At 38.1% G+C, this 21,109-nt stretch overlaps 2 protein-coding genes across 2 annotated transcripts in view; both read left to right on the plus strand.

The window, feature by feature from the left end:
* The window catches only part of LOC129439005 (uncharacterized), a 74,907-nt gene that overhangs the window by 43,964 nt on the left and 9,834 nt on the right, over window positions 1-21,109 (plus strand). The window contains exons 4-6 of the mRNA XM_073865723.1: window positions 2,411-2,807; window positions 12,289-15,451; window positions 17,063-17,801. Of these exons, the coding sequence (XP_073721824.1) occupies window positions 2,411-2,807; window positions 12,289-13,613 (1,722 nt within the window). The 3' untranslated portion in view covers window positions 13,614-15,451; window positions 17,063-17,801. The remainder of the gene's footprint in view (window positions 1-2,410; window positions 2,808-12,288; window positions 15,452-17,062; window positions 17,802-21,109) is intronic.
* The window catches only part of LOC141349267 (uncharacterized), a 76,903-nt gene continuing 58,462 nt past the window's right edge, over window positions 2,669-21,109 (plus strand). Inside the window, exon 1 of the mRNA XM_073865724.1 lies at window positions 2,669-2,807. The gene's annotated coding sequence lies outside the window, so the exon portion shown is untranslated. The remainder of the gene's footprint in view (window positions 2,808-21,109) is intronic.

Below are 21,109 nucleotides of genomic sequence, written 5' to 3' on the forward strand. Positions count from 1 at the left end.
TGAGCCTTTTTCTAGAGGGTCCGTCTTCCCAGTTAATGTTAAAATCCCCCATAATAATAATTTCTTTATCAAGGTTGCTTTCATACAAATCTCTACTGATGATTAAAGTAGATTTGTTTAAAATATAAGACTTTTGTATATGTACAGAGCAGTGGGCCTCCAGGAATAATTTTGAGAACCACTGATCTAGGGGACAGTTAACGTAACACCCGTTGTTCTAAGATATGTAATTATCCTAATAGACCCTTATAAGAATCTGAAAGCAGATGTTATGTGCAAAATAACATGTAGGTCAGACAAATATTTATGTGTCGTATACATATGCTATAGTCATCGTTATTTGTTCTTAGGTTATAGCGCCACCTAGTGGACAATCTCTGCAATTTTTTGCATGTGACCTTAGCCTGGGTCTATACATATGTGTACCAAGTTTTGTGTTGATATCTCATTCCTATCATAAATGATAGCCATTTAAGTATTTGTGGCCCCGCCTCTTCGTATTTTTGACCGTGGTGTTGCGACACGAGTGCAAAGTTTAACTTTTTTTGATAATTATTGATATTCAGTGTCTAAGGAATATTCCAGCACTGGATTGGTTCAGATCGGTCAAAAAACCTAGGACTAGTTCGCAAAAGTAGGTTTAAAAGAAAATGATGAATATCTAACTAACAAACGATTCGACTGAGACAAGTGCTTCTTGAGGAATAGTTGTTCACAGTAAGGACCTCTATTAAATGATATGAGGATCTTGCTGATATCTGAAACACTGCATAATACACAATCACTTAAACACTGAAAAACGTGATAGCGCCCCCCCCCCCGAGGCCGATTTTTTTCTTACTCTGCAGAGACCTTCATGGCCAAGAGACAAACATGCCCACCACGTTTCGTTTGGATTGGCCTCCATTAACCCTGTCTAATAGCTGCTTTTTCTTGATTGGCCGATGGCGGCCATGTTTTTTGATCTATGCGAAATTCCTTTAAGACATTGATAAAACCCTAGACCAAGAGCACCCGTGCCAAATTTCAAGTTGATCGGCCTCATATTTCTGTAGTTTCAGCCCTTCAAAATTGAGGTTGTGTTATAGCGCCAACTAGTGGTCAAGCTGCAATTTTTTGCACGTGACCCCAGAATAGGGCCCTGTATATGTGTACCAAATTTTTTGTCTCTACCTCTTCCCAATCCCAAGTAATAGCCATTAAAGTCCAAGAGGCTCCGCCCATTGGGGGCGTTTGGGCGTGGCTTGACGACGGCGAGTCGAAAGTTCACATTTTTTTTGATAACTTTTGATATTCACAATCCAAGGAATATTACGGCACTGGAACGGTTCCGATTGGACGAAAAACCTAGGACTAGTTCGTTTTTATTTTTCTCGAAAAAGCCGATATATACGTTTTGTTCGTCTTGACGCAAGGATTCCAGTGATATAAGACACTTGATATTTGGATAAGATTTGTGGGAGTTATGAGCATCAACGCGATTGTTATTGCTATCTGCTATAGGCGTATTCTCTGGGTTGGAAAATTAAAGTTTACATAATTATTCAGTATTCTGTCAGTCTTTTTATTCTTTCTAGGAAAGTTAAAGGACCTGTTATTGCATAGAGATCATTTTGACCAGATGCGATATGTTAGCACAATAGAAATGAACTGTAAGAGCTTTTAGAGAGGGATAAAGACTGCCGAGAGGAACACCACTATGAGTATATGTTGCATACTTGACAAGTTTGTCACAAAGGAAGAATGTCATTGTAGGTATCTATACAGATGAAAATAAAGGCTTTAAACTTCAACTGCACTTTTAATTTGCATATTCAAGAGAGAATAATTTAAAATATTTTTTAGTTCCTTTAAAAATTTGGTTTATTTTACGGGAGAAAAGGAAACTGTAGAATTCATAATCTTAAAACAGAAGTTATATGATAAAAATAGAAAATAACAACCTTACCAGGGATGATTTGAAAGACCAGGGTTTTGCTATTGTATTTTTATATAGCCATGTATTTGTAGTAAACAAATGGCAATCAAACAGCTTTACTGCATGTTTATTTTTCATAAGGGAGTATAAACTTGATTATGATTTAGGTCATATATATAAACCTCCTGACTATAATGTTGGTGCGGCAAATTTCGTATCGTAGGCTTTATGACTCATCTATGATTAACGGCTAGTTTTGTACGTTTTACATTTAAAGGCAGGGTATCTAATTTTGAGAAAATTTAACTTTAAACTACTAACACTGAAATCACGATCCCACCATCCAAAGTCACACCTCACTTGTTTTGCTAAATCAATTGTAAAGCAGTGTGGGTCTTCTCTCTCCAGTACAGCAGGAGGCGCTGCAGCTCTTTAGTCCGCAAATAAACTCACTAAAGAAAGAAAGAAAGAGCGCGCGTGTGATGTGTTTGTGTATACTCGGTGTTTTTCTCTCTTGCGTGTTTCATTGAGTGTAAACGAAGTATTGTCTCGGTGTATTTAAGTGTTAAGACGATGCGGGACACTACAGTGTGTGACAGTAAACAGAGCTTACAGGAGGATCAAACCTCCACAGAGTCTCTGGATTCTGTCTGTAACGCTGGAGAACAGCAGCAGATCCTGCAGACCAAACTGATGATGTGTTCAGTCAAACTCATCGACTGCACGAACCTCATGATGAAGATTAAAACTGAACCCACAGAAATCAAAACTGAACCCACAGAAATCAAAACTGAACCCACAGAAATGAAAACTGAACCCACAGAAATCAAAACTGAACCCACAGAAGAGGAAGATCGCACTGAGGAAGATGATGATTTTATTCCATCAGGTATGTCTCCTTATTGTCGTGTTTTTTTTTTACAGTTTTAACTGTCATGTGAGCACCTGTTTTGGGGTTTCAGTCACAAACTAACTTATCAAAAGACCCCCAAAAAATTTGGCTGTATTTAATAGGCTTATTGAGGAACATGCATGTTGGCTTAGTTCACACCAAAATAAAATTTTTATCATAAATCACTTACGTCTGTGTCGTCCTAAACCCCCAAGTGCTTCGATTCTCTTCAGAACACATTTTTTTAGATATTTTTGATGAAAACCGGGAGCCCAGCAAACACAGAACGTTCCCATATGGTATTTGGTTATTTATTTGGGAACCAAAACCTCCCTGCTAAAAATGATAGAAACCATTACAGAAATTCTATTGGATGTATTATTATTATTATTATTATTATTTTTAATTATTATTATTCTTTATTCTAGACACATAGGTCTATATCAAAAAGACATACAAACATACTTATTTACAAACAATACACACAAGAAAGGAGGAAAAAAGACATTTAAAAAAACATACAGGCTTTTACACCAGTGCTTCCAGAAACGGGAGTTATACCTTGTGTCACTCAATTTAATATTGTTTAACACAATTAATACTGTTTTTCGAATCCCTCAGTCGACACATGAAGCTATACCTCCATAACACAGCATTTAAGGTGAATTAGTTTAAATGGGATTTTAATTGGTTGTAATGGAAACTATAATGATCTCTACTGGTATGTGTTGGGTTATTGTATCATTTTTATGCCAACAAAAAAATGCTAATTTCAAGAAACGAATGAACATGTGAAATGAGAATAAAGAAAACCCAGCTAACATTTTTTGGTTTCCAAACGTTTTCCTAACGTTAGTTTTTGGTTCCCATAATGTTATTTTTTAAGGTTTGTTTTTTGTTAGCCAGGACTTTGGTTAGTTTAAAGGTATAGTGGAAGATTCGTGACTTGTGCCAGGGCTAGCATCGCTAATCATAGCTTACATCAACTTTTACTAGCAGTGATTTTAAATGGATTCTCCAAATAGCATGACAAAATGTACCTTTCCAGTAGAAACTCCGCGTGGGAAGCCCAACCTGTCCTTTTAGCTCACGCCAGCGTGTGAAATAGTCTCCCATAAACATTCTGGTCTTGTTTCTTTCTTTATAGTCCTTTCTCTTCTTTTCATACAATTCGTAGACACTTTTTCTCTTGCGACCCTCACACATTTTGAAAAAAAACACAGCGAGAACGCGAGCTTCAATGAATGGTTGAGCACAACACACATGCACGTGAAAGTGTGCATGTGCAGCAAGCGAACCTAGAGGCGAGCACGTACGACAGTTATACGTCAACATATAATCAGAATGATTGACATCTGGGATGACCAATAGTCTTGATGATCCACCCGGAAAACGAAAATCTTCCGCTATACCTTTAACGTTACAGTAACGTTAAAATAATGTTATTTTTAGGTTAGTTTAACATGAAACTAAACTAAAAATAACGTTTCCCTAACGCTATCCTAACGTTATCATAGGTCTACTGGTGTAGGTCTTTAAAAAAACTTTTATTTTTTTTAAATAAGTTTTATTACTTTTCCTGTGTTTTTTAGATACAATAGATACTAATAGCACAGTGCATAGGTTGCTCTGCTTTTCCTGATTTTATCGTGAATATAAATGCCTGTCTTGACGGTATATTTAATAATCACATTAAAGGCACTTTAACCGAATCTGTGTGACGTCACTTTTTGTTGACGGTTGAACTGTTTTCAAACAAACGGGCGTAGCTAACTCCTCCCCCTCCCTTCCATGCTTTCATGAACGCGCCCAACCCCCACCCTCAAATCCTTCTTGTCGTTTATTGGCTGAAATACTTTGTTATGGTTTCTATTTGTAGGTTTGGCCACTTTGTTTTTATTGCAGTTTGTGGAGCCTGGGCTGTCTACAGAGATCGTGTTTTTTACAGTTTGATCAGCGGACAGGCAGCAAGCAGATAGTGAAGAGATGTTTGCTGTATGTAACAAAAAATGTTTTATGGTCTAACACGCGTGAATTCGCTTCGAGCACCTTTAAGCCATTCACACCAATAGCGCATTATTATGATAATGTATCATTGCTAAGCGCAACCTTACTAATATGGCAGAAGGGTGACGCATTTTTATGCCGAAAAAGACCCCCCAAGTGGTCGGGAGCATTTCCGTTTTGGCTTGTTTCCATTGGGTTGTAATTTATTTCATTGTGTTGTAATTTGTTTCGTTGTGTAATGGCTTTATTTCGTTGTGTTTTGAGCTTATGTTTGCTTTTCAAATGTTGCGGTATGTGCACCAGCCGGCCACCGTAGATCACTACTGCTCCAACAAATATTTAAGGAAATTGAAAACATGAATAAATCCATTGTATTCTTTATTAGTGCGCAAGTCGTGCACGCTCCACTGCTGCAACACGTGCTTCTCTACTCCTCTCCTCCAGCATGCGCTTACGAACTCGCCTCACTGTCGTTTAATTTCACCTCAGAAACAAACATTACTTTACCGATTTCTTTTTTCTCTTTCGTCATTTAGTAACTTAAATATGAGAGAACAAATATATATTTTAGTGGTTTTTGATCGATTTGAACATCTATATGAAGAGAATGTAATATTAAAAAAAGCTTTTGATTGATGTAAAAACGGAGATAGCTAACGTTTTACCTCCAAGACTTCATTAATTTAGTAATTATTTTATCTCTTTCTTCATTTCGTAACGTAAACTTAAATATGTGTGGACAAAAGATCTGTTGTATAGGACTTGATGTTGATATCCCTTAATGCATACTTGAGGCACCGATGAGAGACTCTGTGGGATGGTCTATTGAGTGATGGTGCCTTCTGCCACACTTCTCCTCAGTCCTTCATTCTCCTGAGGTTGCTCCTTTCGCGCACTCGGTGCATAAACCCTTGAAATGACCTAACCTCAATCTCTAATGCCACAATCTCACCACAACCCGACCATACACGCCAAACCATTTGACTAAGGCCAGAAGCACTACTGTTGTCGTTTATGCAGGTTCTGTGGCAAACGGTTCTGTATGGCATACTATCTACCAATATACACAACAACACCGGACCACAAGAAAACGGCAACATCTCGCCAAACTTAATACCTTTAGAAACTTAATACCTTTAGAAACTTAATACTTACCTGAGGCACTGTTAAAAATCTGTGGGGTGGTCAGTGGAGTGATGGCACCCTTTGGGTTGTCAAGTGGGCGCCCTCCTTCCTGGGTGTTTAAAATATATTTTAATGATTTGACACGTCTTATGAAGAGAATATGATGTAAGGGAGAAGCTTTGATATTGTTGGATCTAAAAACGGATTGGCGACAAACTGCAGTGGTAAGATCTGTAAAGTTTTTATTTATCTGCCAATAAATATCGTCCACTAAGTCCTCTATATCGTGTTGAAGTCATTATTTATATTTTTAAAAAATACAATGTTATCTAAACAAAATATGTAATGCTTATGTATTTTTATATTTAAAATAATCTCCAGTTCATGTTGTCTGAACAATAAGCACTGTTTAACACATAATTTTTAGTCTGATATTTACATTCAGGCATATCACAATATAGAGGTAAGAGGAACATTATCAGAACGTTAAGGCAATGTTAGCAGATCGTTTGCGGAATGAGGTGGGCGATATATCCTTTAGACAATAATATCCGAATTGTTGTCTGGGTGATACGCAAAATTTGGATATTGAATATTTCATAATTTGTACAATCCGACCACCCAATCATGAAAAGAGCTGAAGGGAGTTAAAAAGAAAACAAATAACGCACACTATACACTTCTAAACAATTATATGTAGCGATTTTAATGTAGGGGTTTGTTTGACTGTATTTAGGGGTCAAGCCCCGAAGGGGCGTAGAACCCTATTGTTATTGTTAGTTTTCTTATTATTATTATTATTATTATTATTATGTTTCCTCTTCCGCCATTGAAGTCAATGGCAGCCCATAGAACCGTACGTAGGAAAGTTATGAAATTTGGCACACATGTAGAGGACAGTCTCAGAAGTTACTATAGCAAATTTGGTGTGTCTGACTCAAACCCTCTAGCGCCACCAACAGTCCAAAAATCCACTTATGTTCATGCTCACAACTTCTGACCCGTGAGTCCTAGAAACTAAATTCTTGTTTCCTCTGAATCCTTGGCTCATGATGATTCAATTGCACATGTTGATGTCATTTGTGTCATGCACATCTTTCCGCCATTTTGAATTTTCCGTAAAACCTACTTTTTCGAACTCCTCCTAGACCGTCCGTCCGATTTGCATGTCCTTTGGTATGTAGCATCTAGAGACACCCCAGACAAAAAGTTATCAAAAGCTTTTTGATAGACCAATGCGTTCTCGTATAAATTGACAACATATATGGCGGCGAGCACGCCAAAACGGACGTGAGGCCGTATCTTCGCAAAACTTTATTGTATCGACACGAAACTTGGTATATGTCATTACAGTCATGACCTGAGGGTGCCTGCAACATTTCGTCACAGCGCCACCTAGTGGTCACGAGATTCGAAAAATGCCTATTCTCGCTTATAACTACTTCAAACTTGAGCCTAAAATCACGAAGGTGGTCTTGTTAGATTCCTTGAGGCATGCCGAGTCAAACGATACCAAACGGTTTTCGGTCGGCCATTTTGGGTGTCGGCCATTTTGAATTTTCTCATTAAGTTCAGTATTTCACAAACAGAATGGCGTATCGCTACGAAATTTGGCATGGTTCATCAGTGACATGTTCTGAGCGCACTTATAAATCTTTAGGACAGCGCCACCTAGTGGTCAGGATATGTAAATAAATTGTTTAAAATGTTTATATCATTTGATTAAATTGCCACTATGACATAAGACTTCACTCTATTGATTCCTTGGCTCATGCTGAGTCCGACTGTACCAAATATGTCTGAGTCAAACCTACTTCCTGTCGGCCATTTTGAATTATATTGAACACCTACTTTTTCGAACTCCTCCTAGAGCGCTCGTGTGATTGGCTTGATTTTTGGTATGCATCATCTAGAGACACTCTAGACAAAAAGTTATCAAAAGCTTTTCGGTAGACCTATTTGTTGTCGTATAACGCATCAAAGAATGCGAGGGCGAGCACGCCAAAATGTGTTTGAGCCTGTATCTTCGCAAAACTTTTGTGTATTAATATGAGACTTGGTATATGTCATAACAGTGATGACCTGAGGGTGCATGCACCATTTCGTCACACTGCCCCCTACTGGTCACGAGATATAAAAAATTTCTATTTTTGCTTATAACTACTGCAAACTTGAATGTAAAATTATGAGAGTGGTCTTGTTAGATTTCGTGAGGCATGCCGAGTCAAACGATACCAAATGGTTTTTGGTCGGCCATTTTGTGTGTCGGCCATTTTTAATTTTTCTTTAAGTTCAAGTATTTCAGAAACGCAATTGCGTATTGTTATGAAACTTGGTATGGTTCATCAGCAACATGTTCTGGGAAGACTTGTAAACTTTCCGGTGCCCCCTAGTGGTCAAGAGATTTGAAGCTATATCTCTGCATCTCTTTATCGTATTTACACCAAATTTGGTGGGTGTCATCACAATCAAGACCTGAGTCACAATTTATTTTTTGGTCAGTGCCCCCTAGTGGTCAAGTTATTTAAGGCTATATCTCTGCATCACTTTATTGTATTTACACCAAATTTGGTGGGTGTCATCACAATCAAGACCTGAGTCACAATTTATTTTTTGGTCAGTGCCCCCTAGTGGTCAAGTCATTTAAGGCTATATCTCTGCATCTCTTTATTGTATTTACACCCAATTTGGTGGGTGTCATCACAATCAAGACCTGAGTCACAATTAATTTTTTGGTCAGTGCCCCCTAGTGGTCAAGTTATTTAAGGCTATATCTCTGCATCTCTTTATTGTATTTACACCAAATTTGGTGGGTGTCATCACAATCAAGACCTGAGTCACAATTTATTTTTTGGTCAGTGCCCCCTAGTGGTCAAGTCATTTAAGGCTATATCTCCGTATCGCCTTATTGTATTTACACTAAATTTGGTATGTGTCATCACAGTTATGACCTGAGGCACCATCTGTTCTTTTGGCACAGTGCCACCTAGTGGTCTCAAGATAGGAAAAAAATGCTTTTTTTCATAAAACTAATGCAAACTTAGATGTTAAATCATGGCAGTCATCACATATGAATCATTTTTTGCCATGTTCGGCTTGACCCCGGTATCGCTGCTTGCAGCTATATTTTATGTTGGGTTTCTTTGTACAAAATCATGATCGTTCCTCAATTGCACAAGAGTAAGCTGCTACTAATTTGCAATACAACTACGGAGTTCTTACCTTTTATGACGTTTCTTAGGTTGAAGCAACAATCGAAAAAGAGTAAAGCTGATGTACGATTAATAAAATAGCTGCTGGGCAAAATATGCGTTGTTTGCGGAAAACTGAAGTCTGACGTTAAAAAGTTTTTCTTAAATGTCTGTGGCATCCGCAAGTGGCGAGCTTCGTGATTGCATCATTAGAAAATTCTGTTGTATAATGAAGAGTCCAAAAGATGGAATACATTTTCCCAAGAGATCCACCGGAATAGCCTCCGAACACGAGCAGGGCTTCTTTTAACTTCTAAAAAAACCTTTTTTTTAGTACAAACTAAAACATTTTTATTCATAAGTTTGAACACATTTCTTTAAATGAAAATCCTTGAAAGTTTGTGAGAATGAAAGATATCGCCAAAAAGGTCGTTCAAAAATCAGTTGTTCCGTAATAATATTATGAAGCGTTGAGAACACTTTTGTGTGCAAAGAAAACAAAACAAATGATTTTGTTCAGCAGTTTATTCCCTTCCTTGGTTGTTCAGTGTGCGTTCACAACCAGACTTTGGCGCATGCTGATGACGTCACCTGCTGACCTAGTTGCTAATGTTTTTTATCCGCTTTTTTATTTAAGCCATAATGCAGGGCTCCAGGCTAACATTTAAGAGGAGTGGCACTGGCGCCACCAAATTGTACACCTGGTAGCGCTGGGCCTTAATTTGGTGGCACCAGTCACTGGGTGGTGTAAAAACAAAAAATAAACACTTAAACTAAGTCCAATTTTTTTACTGCATTAATAAATTCATTACAAATACAGATAATGTTTTTTATTATATACATTTTTATTTTCACTTTACGCTTAACATATATTTTCCTTAGCCTACTGTAACTATCAAACTTACAATAAACTTTTTTCTTAATTTGTTGTAAAAGCTTAAGGCTACATTAAAACACAGACCTGAGTAAAGAAATCACATTTTTTAATAACTGTAATAACCAGTGAATCACAAGTGGGCCGCGAGACTAAAGACAGGTGTAATGATGTTCAAAATGTTTTGAGCTCGTCCACTTTCGACCTTTAGAGGTTTCGACAGAATTTAGAGGTTGTCGACTTAACACATCCTACCAGATAAGATAAAGGGGGGGTTAGTGAATGAGATAAGTAACGAATGATGAACAAGTGGAAAAACTTAATAAACGGTAGAGTTTCACTGAGAACAAAATAATTTCTTCTATTTGACCAGATGTGCTTCAACTGATATGTTTCTTAGTCATTGACAAATTGAAGGTTTATTTTCTAAGTGACGCTGGAACTAAGATGAGATCTTTGGATCTTGGGTGGAGATGGGATGACTGTGTTTTTCAGTATCTTACTATAAATATGTGCTCAACCTTGTAAACGGGGCTCTCATTTTAACTTCTGACACCAGGGAGTGGGAGCCTATTCTGCAGAATGTATTAAATTCAGACAAAGAAAATTCTGTTGACAGTGTGTCTGTGTGATCATTAACATTCACTCTTTGATGGTATTATTTGATGCGGCTAAAATTCCATGACATGTCTTCGAACAGCCACACAAGTTCGCCTTTTCTCCCCCGATTTATCTAATCTGAGGCACAGAGCACAATATTTGACATCTTTTCTGACTTCTAGCGCAAACACACACAGTGTACAGCGCTATCTTTAGGCTTTCATTAATAAAACTAAAGCGGCTGATCTCCATGTCTTTCATTAGTTTCATTTTGCGAGCACGTAAAAGTTGTGCGATCTTATTTCATCAATTGTGCTAAAATATCAGAGAAAGCTCTTAAATATTCATGTAAAAAACACTGTGCAGCATGTTTACTTACAACACAAGCAGCGGACTCTGACATTATATTAGTTTGTGGCAATTTAAACCGTCAGCACTCCCGCTCGGTTTTAAATGACAGCAGAGAGACTCGCCCACAGTCTCCACAGACCACCCTTATATAATTCAAAAGCATTTCTTTGTTCTGTAAAAACTGTCATATCGGCTGCATATCTGCGGCTTTTACGTTGATACAGATATATCTACGACATGCTCATATCGGCCGATAAAATCGACAAAACGATAAATCGCTCGGGGGAGGGGCAGCAACAAGGGAGAGTGACTGGATGCGCTGTAGACGTAATCATCAGTGCATCATATTAACATAATTATATTTAAATTTCCCATTTGCGCCAGTTCAACCTTTAATAAAACGTAGTTGCATAGGCAGGAAGAATACTCTCAAAATGCGACTCTTTACTCTCAGTCTGGAGCCCTACCCATTATTCAAACATTGTAAACAATACTAAAACAGCCAGTATAAATGCACAAATTACTTGCCACCATATTGTGTCTGTACACTGACCACTCTGTCAGTAGGAGACGTCAGCAGCATGTGTCGTAGCCTAGTCATAAACGCACACTGAACAACCAAGGAGAAACAATTGAATAAAATCGTTCATATAGTTTTCTTTAAGCACAAAAGTGTTTTCGTCACTTCATCATCATCATCATTATTATTGAACGACTGATATGGCGCATGGACCTTTTTGGTGATGTCCTTCATTATTTTCTGGGGAAAAGAATTGTGAAACTAACTAAAGTTAATGGGACAGACAGAAGACTCCCAGTTTTCATCAAAAATATCTAAAATGTGTTGTGAAGACAATCGGAGCACTTGGGGGTTTAGAACGACACAGGTGTAAATGATTTATGATAAAAATTAACATTTCAGGGTGAACTATCCCTTTAAAAAAGACTTAATCTTATTCTAGAAGTGTCACCATGTAATGCAAAAAGGAGCATGAAAGTCTCTGAAAATAAACATAATAATAAAAAATTGCTCCATTTGACAAGTGGAATACTCACAAATAATGCATTACATTTATGTTTTGTCATTGATCACTAGTTATGTTGTCTCTATTTAAATAAAATATTAACAAAAATAATAATACAAAATAGCTGGATATGTTTACAAATGTTGGTTTATTTGATGTGCAATGACCCAGCTGTAATAACAGGACTGACACATGTCTTCTGTCTGTATGTGTGAATCTAGAAAAAGATACAGAATCTCAATTCTTCATCCTTCTTTGTGTAAATAAGCGTGAAAAGACAATTTAATTGTTTGTGTTTCTTTCAGATGTGAAGAGTGATTCATGTTTGGATATAGAAATAACGTCCTCAACATCAAAAGAGCGACTGACAGCACAAACTCTTTCCTGCATCACCTGTGGAAAGACATTCAGCTCACAGAGACATTTAGAGAGACATGAGAGAAAACACACAGAACAGAAACTCTTCACCAGATCTGAGATCAGCTTTACTACCTTACAAGAGAAGAAACTTCATTCAGAAGAGCACAGAGAGAAGAAGAAGAAGAAGCAGTTTCACTGTGAGCAGTGTGGGAAGATTTTTGGCTCTTCCTCTAATCTAAATGTTCACATGAGGACACACAGTGATGAAAAGCCTTTCAACTGCACTGAATGTGGAAATTCCTTCAAAACCAAACAACATCTTAAAATTCATCAGAGAATTCACACAGGAGAAAAACCTTATGAGTGTCCTCACTGTGAGAAGAGATTTAGCTGTAAATATAATCTGAAGAGACATGTGCTTTCACACACCAATGAGAGACCGTATCAGTGCAGTGAATGTGACAAAACCTTTAGGGATTCAAGTTCATTAAAAAAACACCAGATTACTCACATTAAAGAGAAACTCTATCAGTGTTCACATTGTGAGAAACGTTTCCGTCATGAATATCAGCTGATAGTCCATCAGAGAATTCACACTGGAGAGAAACCTTACGCCTGCTCGCACTGTGGAAAGAGCTTCACTAGTTCATCTAAATTCAGAGTTCATCAAAGAGTTCATACTGGAGAGAAACCTTATCTCTGTAGTGTATGTGGGAAGAGTTTTAGTCAAGGGTCTTCATTACTAAAGCACAAGAGAATTCATACAGGTGAAAAACCTTTCAAATGCTCTCAGTGTGACATGACGTTTTCTTATTCAGGTCACTTCAAAGTCCATCAGAGAGTTCACACTGGAGAGAAACCTTACGCTTGCTATCACTGTCGAAAGAGCTTCACTAGTTCATCTAAATTAATAGTTCATCAGAGAGTTCATACTGGAGAGAAACCTTATCACTGTAGTGTCTGTGGGAAGAGTTTTAGTGAACAAACTACATTACTATGTCACAAGAGAATTCATACAGGTGAAAAACCTTACAAATGCTCTCAGTGTGACAAGACGTTTGCTCAGTCAAGTTCCTTAAAATACCATCAGAGAGTTCATACTGGAGAGAAACCTTATCACTGTAGTGTCTGTGGGAAGAGTTTTAGTCATGGGTCTTCATTACTAAAGCACAAGAGGATTCATATATGCAATCCACCGTGCCATTTGCCGTTGCCAGTTATAGGTCTCATCACTGTAGTGTGTATAGGCCAAACAAGAAGCCATATCTAAACATGCCTCAAAAGTGCATGCGTTTTCTTTGGGCCAAGGCTCATTTAAAATGGACTTTGGCAAAGTGGAAAACTGTTCTGTGGTCAGACGAATCAAAATTTGAAGTTCTTTTTGGAAAACTGGGACGCAATTTCATCTGGACTAAAGAGGACAAGGACATCCCAAGTTGTTATTAGTGCCCATTTAAGAAACCTGCATTTCTGATGGTTTGGGGTTTGCATGAGTGCGTGTGGCACGGGCAGCTTACACATCTGGAAAGGCACCATCAATGCTGAAAGGTTTATCCAAGTTGTAGGGCAACATATGCTCCCATTCAGACGTTGTCTCTTTAGGGAAAACCTTGCATTTTCCAACATGACAATGCCAGACCACATACTGCAACTATTACAACATTAAGACTGCGTAGAAGAAGGATCTGAATACTGAAATGGCCAGCCTGCAGTCCAGATCTTTCACCCACAGAAAACATTTGGCACATCATAAAGAGGAAGATGCAACAAAGATCTCAGACAGTTCAGCAACTAGAAGCCTATTTTAGACATTGGTCCTCCTCCAGCTGTTCATTATATGTACATTTAACTTTCTGGCCTCTTATTGCTACCTCTCCCAACTTTTTTTGGAATGTGTAGCTCTCATGAAATCCAAAATGAGAAAATATTTGGCATGACATTTCAAAATGTATCACTTTCAACATTTGATATGTTATCTTTATTCTATTGTAAATAAAATATAAGTTTATGAGATTTGTAAATTATTCTATTCCTTTTTAACGCCCAATTTCTACAGTGTCCCAACTTTTTCTGATTTAGAGTTGTACGACAACGCCCTCACAGCAGTAGGCAGCGCAAATATGACGACATGCCTATAATCCCTCCCACTCTAAAGTAAAACTAACTTGATGAAAAAGTTAACCAAGCCAAAGTGAAGTGAGCTGACCCGACCTGACTCACAAATCAGTGCGGCTCTGAAGGCCTGGTAGAGTAATAATTTTAATGAGAAATCATTTGTATTGTGTACAGTCGTGGCTCGACAGTCGAGGCGAGCTTGCTGAGGAATGGCAGCAGGCAGGTGTGAGCGCATCTGCACGCACAGTGAGGCGAAGACTTTTGGAAGATGGGCTGGTGTCAAGAAGGGCAGAAAAGAAGCCACTTCTCTCCAAAAAAACCCATCAGGGACAGCTTAATCATCTGCAGAAAGTATAGTGAATGGACTGCTGAGGACTGGGGCAAAGTCATATTCTCAGATGAAGCCCCTTTCCATCTGTTTGGGGCATCTGTAAAAAGGGTTGTCAGGAGAAGAAAGGGTGAGCGCTACCATCAGTCCTGTGTCATGCCAACGGTAAAGCATCCTAAAACCATTCATGTGTGGGGTTGCTTCTCATCCAAGAGAGTAGGTCCACTCACAATTCTGCCCAAAAACACAGCCATGAATAAAAAATGGTACCAAAATACCCTCCAACAGCAACTTCTTCCAACAATCCAACAACAGTTTGGTGAAGAACAATGCATTTTCCAGCACGATGGAGCACCGTGCCATAAGGCAAAAGTGATAACTAAGTGGCTCTGGGACCAGAACGTTGAAATTTTGGGTCCATGGTCTGGAAACTCCCCAGATCTTAATCCCATTGAGAACTTCTGGTCAATCCTCAAGAGGCGGGTGGACAAACAAAAACCCACAAATTCTGACAAACTCCAAGAAGTGATTATGAAAGAACGGGTTGCTATCTGTCAGGATTTGGCGCAGAAGTTGATTAAGAGCATGCCCAGTCGAATTGCAGAGGTCCTGAAAAAGAACGGCCAACACTGCAAATACTGACTCTTTGCGTAATATCATGTACAGTCTTGTTCAAAATAATAGCAGTACAATGTGACTAACCAGAATAATCAAGGTTTTTAGTATATTTTTTATTGCTACGTGGCAAACAAGTTACCAGTAGGTTCAGTAGATTCTCAGAAAACAAACAAGACCCAGCATTCATGATATGCTCGCTCTTAAGGCTGTGCAATTGGGGTATTAGTTGAAAGGGGTGTGTTCAAAAAAATAGCAGTGTCTACCTTTGACTGTACAAACTCAAAACTATTTTGTACAAACTTTTTTTTTTCTGGGATTTAGCAATCCTGTGAATCACTAAACTAATATTTAGTTGTATGACCACAGTTTTTTAAAACTGCTTGACATCTGTGTGGCATGGAGTCAACCAACTTGTGGCACCTCTCAGCTGTTATTCCACTCCATGATTCTTTAACAACATTCCACAATTCATTTACATTTCTTGGTTTTGCTTCAGAAACAGCATTTTTGATATCACCCCACAAGTTCTCAATTGGATTAAGGTCTGGAGATTGGGCTGGCCACTCCATAACATTCATTTTGTTGGTTTGGAACCAAGACTTTGCCCGTTTACTAGTGTGTTTTGGGTCATTGTCTTGTTGAAACAACCATTTCAAGGGCATGTCCTCTTCAGCATAGGGCAACATGACCTCTTCAAGTATTTTAACATATGCAAACTGATCCATGATCCCTGGTATGCGATAAATAGGCCCAACACCATAGTAGGAGAAACATGCCCATATCATGATGCTTGCACCTCCATGCTTCACTGTCTTCACTGTGTTCTGTGGCTTGAATTCAGAGTTTGGGGGTCGTCTCACAAACTGCCTGTGGCCCTTGGATCCAAAAAGAAAAATTTTACTCTCATCAGTCCACAAAATGTTCCTCCATTTCTCTTTAGGCCAGTTGATGTGTTCTTTGGCAAATTGTAACCTCGTCTGCACATGCCTTTTTTTAACAGAGGGACTTTGCGGGAGATTCTTGAAAATAGATTATCTTCACACAGACGTCTTCTAACTGTCACAGTACTTACAGGTAACTCCAGACTGTGATCATTGGCTGAGCCTTTGCCATTCTGGTTATTCTTCTATCCATTTTGATGGTTGTCTTCCGTTTTCTTCCACGTCTCTCTGGTTTTGCTCTCCATTTTAGGGCATTGGAGATCATTTTAGCTGAACAGCCTATCATTTTTTGCACCTCTTTATAGGTTTTCCCCTCTATAATCAACTTTTTAATCAAAGTACGCTGTTCTTCTGAACAATGTCTTGAACGACCCATTTTCCTCAGCTTTCAAATGCATGTTCAACAAGTGTTGGCTTCATCCTTAAATAGGGGCCACCTGATTCACACCTGTTTCTTCACAAAATTGATGATCTCAGTGATTGAATGCCACACTGCTATTTTTTTGAACACACCCCTTTCAACTAATTCAACTAATTGCCCAATTGCACAGCCTTAAGAGCGTGCATATCATGAATGCTGGGTCTCATTTGTTTTCTGAGAATCTACTGAACCTACTGGTAACTTGTTTGCCACGTAGCAATATAAAAATATACTAAAAACCTTCATTATTCTGGTTAGTCACATTGTACTGCTATTATTTTGAACAAGACTGTAAGTGTCCATAAAAGCCTTGAAACAAAGATATAAAAGTAGTTTAGCAGCAAACTTTGTGAAAACTAATATTAATGTATATCTCAAAACTTTTGGCCACAACACTACATTTCCAACACAGACAGTAGTGTCTGTGGGAAGAGTTAATCAACAGTCAAACTTTGTATAGCACCAGGGACCTCAGTAAGGTTATGACACCAAAAATAGCTTTAAATATTATTAAATAGTAACTAAACCCCAAACCAACTTTTTCAGTTAATGATATGTAAGTATGGGGCTTTACTAGTGCTGTTTATTTGAGTAACTTTTTTGACATTTGGGTATAAGTTATTCAATGCTACAATATATGGTGTAAAAATGCCTGACTGCTGCCCTTCTCAGGTTGATCGGTGGCTACTGAAGTTGAATTGTTCTATTAGATGTTGCGGTACTAAGTTACTTAAGCTGTACGATGTGACGTAAGCAGGTTCAAGCTCGCCTCGCTCTTGTTACAATCTCACCACACCCTTGGCAAAATTCTCCGTTTTAGAGTGTAACAGCAGCAGCCCCCAAACTTTTCTTGCATTTTGCAAAAATTGCCAGTGGGTGGAGTCAGGGGTTTAGTTACCCTTTAATAGTAAAATAAGAACAAATAATCAAATGATGAGCAATATCACAGATAAATACAACAGAACAAACACACAAATTAAATAAAACTGTGCTGCTCATGTTGTCGGATTGATCTAACAGTTCTGTATTTTGGAGGTAATGTGCCAAGATGGTAAAGGGTGTACAGTTGTGTTCAAAATTATTCAACCCCCAATGCTGTTAAGGGTTTTAGGGAATTTAGTGTACATTTGTAATTGTATTCAGAATGAAATCCTACAATGACTTCTTAAAGAACCATATGCAACTAAAATGACATCAATTGGTTTTGTAATATAGTAGTAAATGTTTCTTTTGTGAATTCTTCATTGACACAATTATTCAACCCCTTAAAGAACTACCACTCTGAAGAACAGAGGTTCATTGAAGTGTTTTCAATCAGGTATTGGAAACACCTATGGATGTCAGGGAACAGCAATAAAGCCTAATAAGCACCAATTAGGCAGCTTTAAAATGACTGTGATACTCAACTCCTTCTAAACATTTACTGGTGTGGTTACAAACATGGTGAAGTCAAAAGAATGGTCCAGGAAGACAAGAGAAGAGGTGATTAATCTTCACAGGAAGGGCAATGGCTATAAGAAGATTGCAAAGATGTTAAACATACCAAGAGACACCATAGGAAGCATCATTCGCAAATTCAAGGCAAAGGGCACTGTTGAAACGCTTCCTGGTCGTGGCAGAAAAAAGATGCTAACTGCGACTGCTGTGCGCTATCTGAAGCGTAGAGTGGAAAAAAGTCCCCGTGTGACTGCTGAGGAACTGAGAAAAGATTTGTCAGATGTGGGTACTGAAGTTTCTGCTCAGACAATACGGCGCACCCTGCGTACTGAAGGCCTCCATGCCAGAACTCCCTGTCTCCAAAGAATTAGAAGAGTCCACTGCAGTACGCCAAAAGTCATGTGGACAAACCACAGAAGTTTTGGGATAGTGTTCTGTGGAAAATTAGAACTGTTTGGGCCCATGGATCAACGCTATGTTTGGAGGAGGAAAAACAAGGCCTATGAAGAAAAGAACACCTTGCCTACTGTGAAGCATGGTGGGGGGTCAATCATGCTTTGGGGCTGTTTTGCTTCTGCAGGTACAGGGAAACTTCAGCGTGTGCAAGGTACCATGAATTCTCTTCAGTACCAGGAGATATTGGATGACAATGTGTTGCAGTCCGTCACAAACCTGAGGCTTGGGAGACGTTGGACCTTTCAACAGGACAATGATCCCAAGCATACCTCCAAATCCACTAGAGCATGGTTGCAGAAAAAAGGCTGGAACATTTTGAAGTGGCCATCGCAGTCACCAGACTTAAATCCAATTGAGAACCTCTGGTGGGACTTAAAGAAAGCAGTTGCAGTGCGCAAGCCTAAGAATGTGACTGAACTGGAGGCTTTTGCCCATGATGAATGGGCGAAGATACCCGTAGATCGCTGCAAGACACTTGTGTCAAGCTATGCTTCACGTTTAAAAGCTGTTTTAACTGTAAAAGGATGTTGTACTAAGTACTAAGATTGAATGTCACTTGGGGGTTGAATAAAACTGAAAATGATGTGAGCACAGAAAAGACATTTGTGGTTATTTCATTATAAATGTTATGTTATATTTGTCTGACCTACACATGCCTCTTTGATGTAATTGTAAGCAGGATGACTGAATGATCAAAATCAATGTCAAACCGGCCAAAACAATCAATTTCAGTTGGGGTTGAATAATTTTGAACACAACTGTATGTGTGTATGTGTCTGGGAGCAAACATACCGTTCATAACTATACAAAAGTGTTAATGCATGTTGTTTTTCATATTTTATTTACACATTTATCATTTTTATTTCCTTTATAAACTATTTTTATGTGTCAAACTCGTTTATTTTATATTGTGTGCTGTGTGATTTTACATATTGGTTTCAAAGTTATAATGTCATCATGGGACCACAATGTCATTAATTGTTCATTTAAGAAAGAAACTGTTCAGATTATTCAGTAAATTCTTTGTTCATTTTTATAAAGATTATGTCTCCTGAATACTGCTATAGGCGTATTCTCTGGGTTGGAAAATTAAAGTTTACATAATTATTCAGTATTCTGTCAGTCTTTTTATTCTTTCTAGGAAAGTTAAAGGACCTGTTATTGCATAGAGATCATTTTGACCAGATGCGATATGTTAGCACAATAGAAATGACCTGCAAGAGCTTTTAGAGAGGGATAAAGACTGCCGAGAGGAACACCACTATATGAGTATATGTTGCATACTTGACAAGTTTATCACACTTTCACTACACCGATACCATAAATTGTATAACAGGTTTCATTTTACTTTATCAGTATTTTAATGACAATCACATTGTAGGTATCTATACAGATGAAAATAAAGGCTTTAAACTTCAACTGCACTTTTAATTTGCATATTCAAGAGAGAATAATTTAAAATGTTTGTTAGTTCCTTTAAAAAAATGATTTATTTTACGGGAGAAAAGGAAACTGTAGAATTCATAATCTTAAAACAGAAGTTATATGATAAAAATAGAAAATAACAACCTTACCAGGGATCATTTGGAAGACCAGGGTTTTGCTATTGTATTTTTATATAGCCATGTATTTGTAGTAAACATATGGCAATCAAACAGCTTTACTGCATGTTTATTTTTCATAAGGGAGGATAAGTAAACTTGATTATGAATTTAGGTCAATAAAGCTCCTGACTATAATGTTGGTGCAGCAAATTTCGTATTGTAGGCTGTATGACTCATCTATGATTAACGGCTAGTTGTGTACAGGGTATCTAATTTTGAGAAAATCTAACTTTAAACTATTAACACTGAAATCACGATCCCACCATCCAAAGTCACACCTCACTTGTATTTGCAAAATCCATTGTAAAGCAGTGAGCGTCTTCTCTCTCCAGTACAGCAGGAGGCGCTGCAGCTCTTTAGTCCGCAAATAAACTCACGAAAGAAAGAAAGAAAGAGCGCGCGTGTGATGTGTTTGTTTATCCTCAGTGTTTTTCTCTCTTGCGTGTTTCATTGACTGTAAACAGAGTCTTGTCTTTGTGCATTTAAGTGTTGAGACGTTGATGATGATGTGTGTTGTGCTGTAAATGAGTAGGAACTGATCTGTTCATGCTGGATATATTGATGATTTCATCACAGAAATCTCTCAACTGAAGAAAGAGGTGGCGTTACTGGAGACAAAGCTGAGGTCAAGAGGAGATTTAGCAATGAAACGAGAGGTTTGTACAGCTTAAACATCATTTACCTGAATCAGACAACATCAAATAATTTTTGTAATCTTACTGTCTGTGTGTGTTGTGTTGTCAGGATGTGGATTGTTGTGAATCTTCAGTGTATGTGACTGATGATGGGAGTCTGGATTCAGTGTGGATGAGCAGAGATCAGAGCCGCACACCACAGACACTGCTG

Source organism: Misgurnus anguillicaudatus, unplaced genomic scaffold (genome assembly GCF_027580225.2).
Source record: "Misgurnus anguillicaudatus unplaced genomic scaffold, ASM2758022v2 HiC_scaffold_33, whole genome shotgun sequence".
NCBI lineage: Eukaryota > Metazoa > Chordata > Actinopteri > Cypriniformes > Cobitidae > Misgurnus > Misgurnus anguillicaudatus.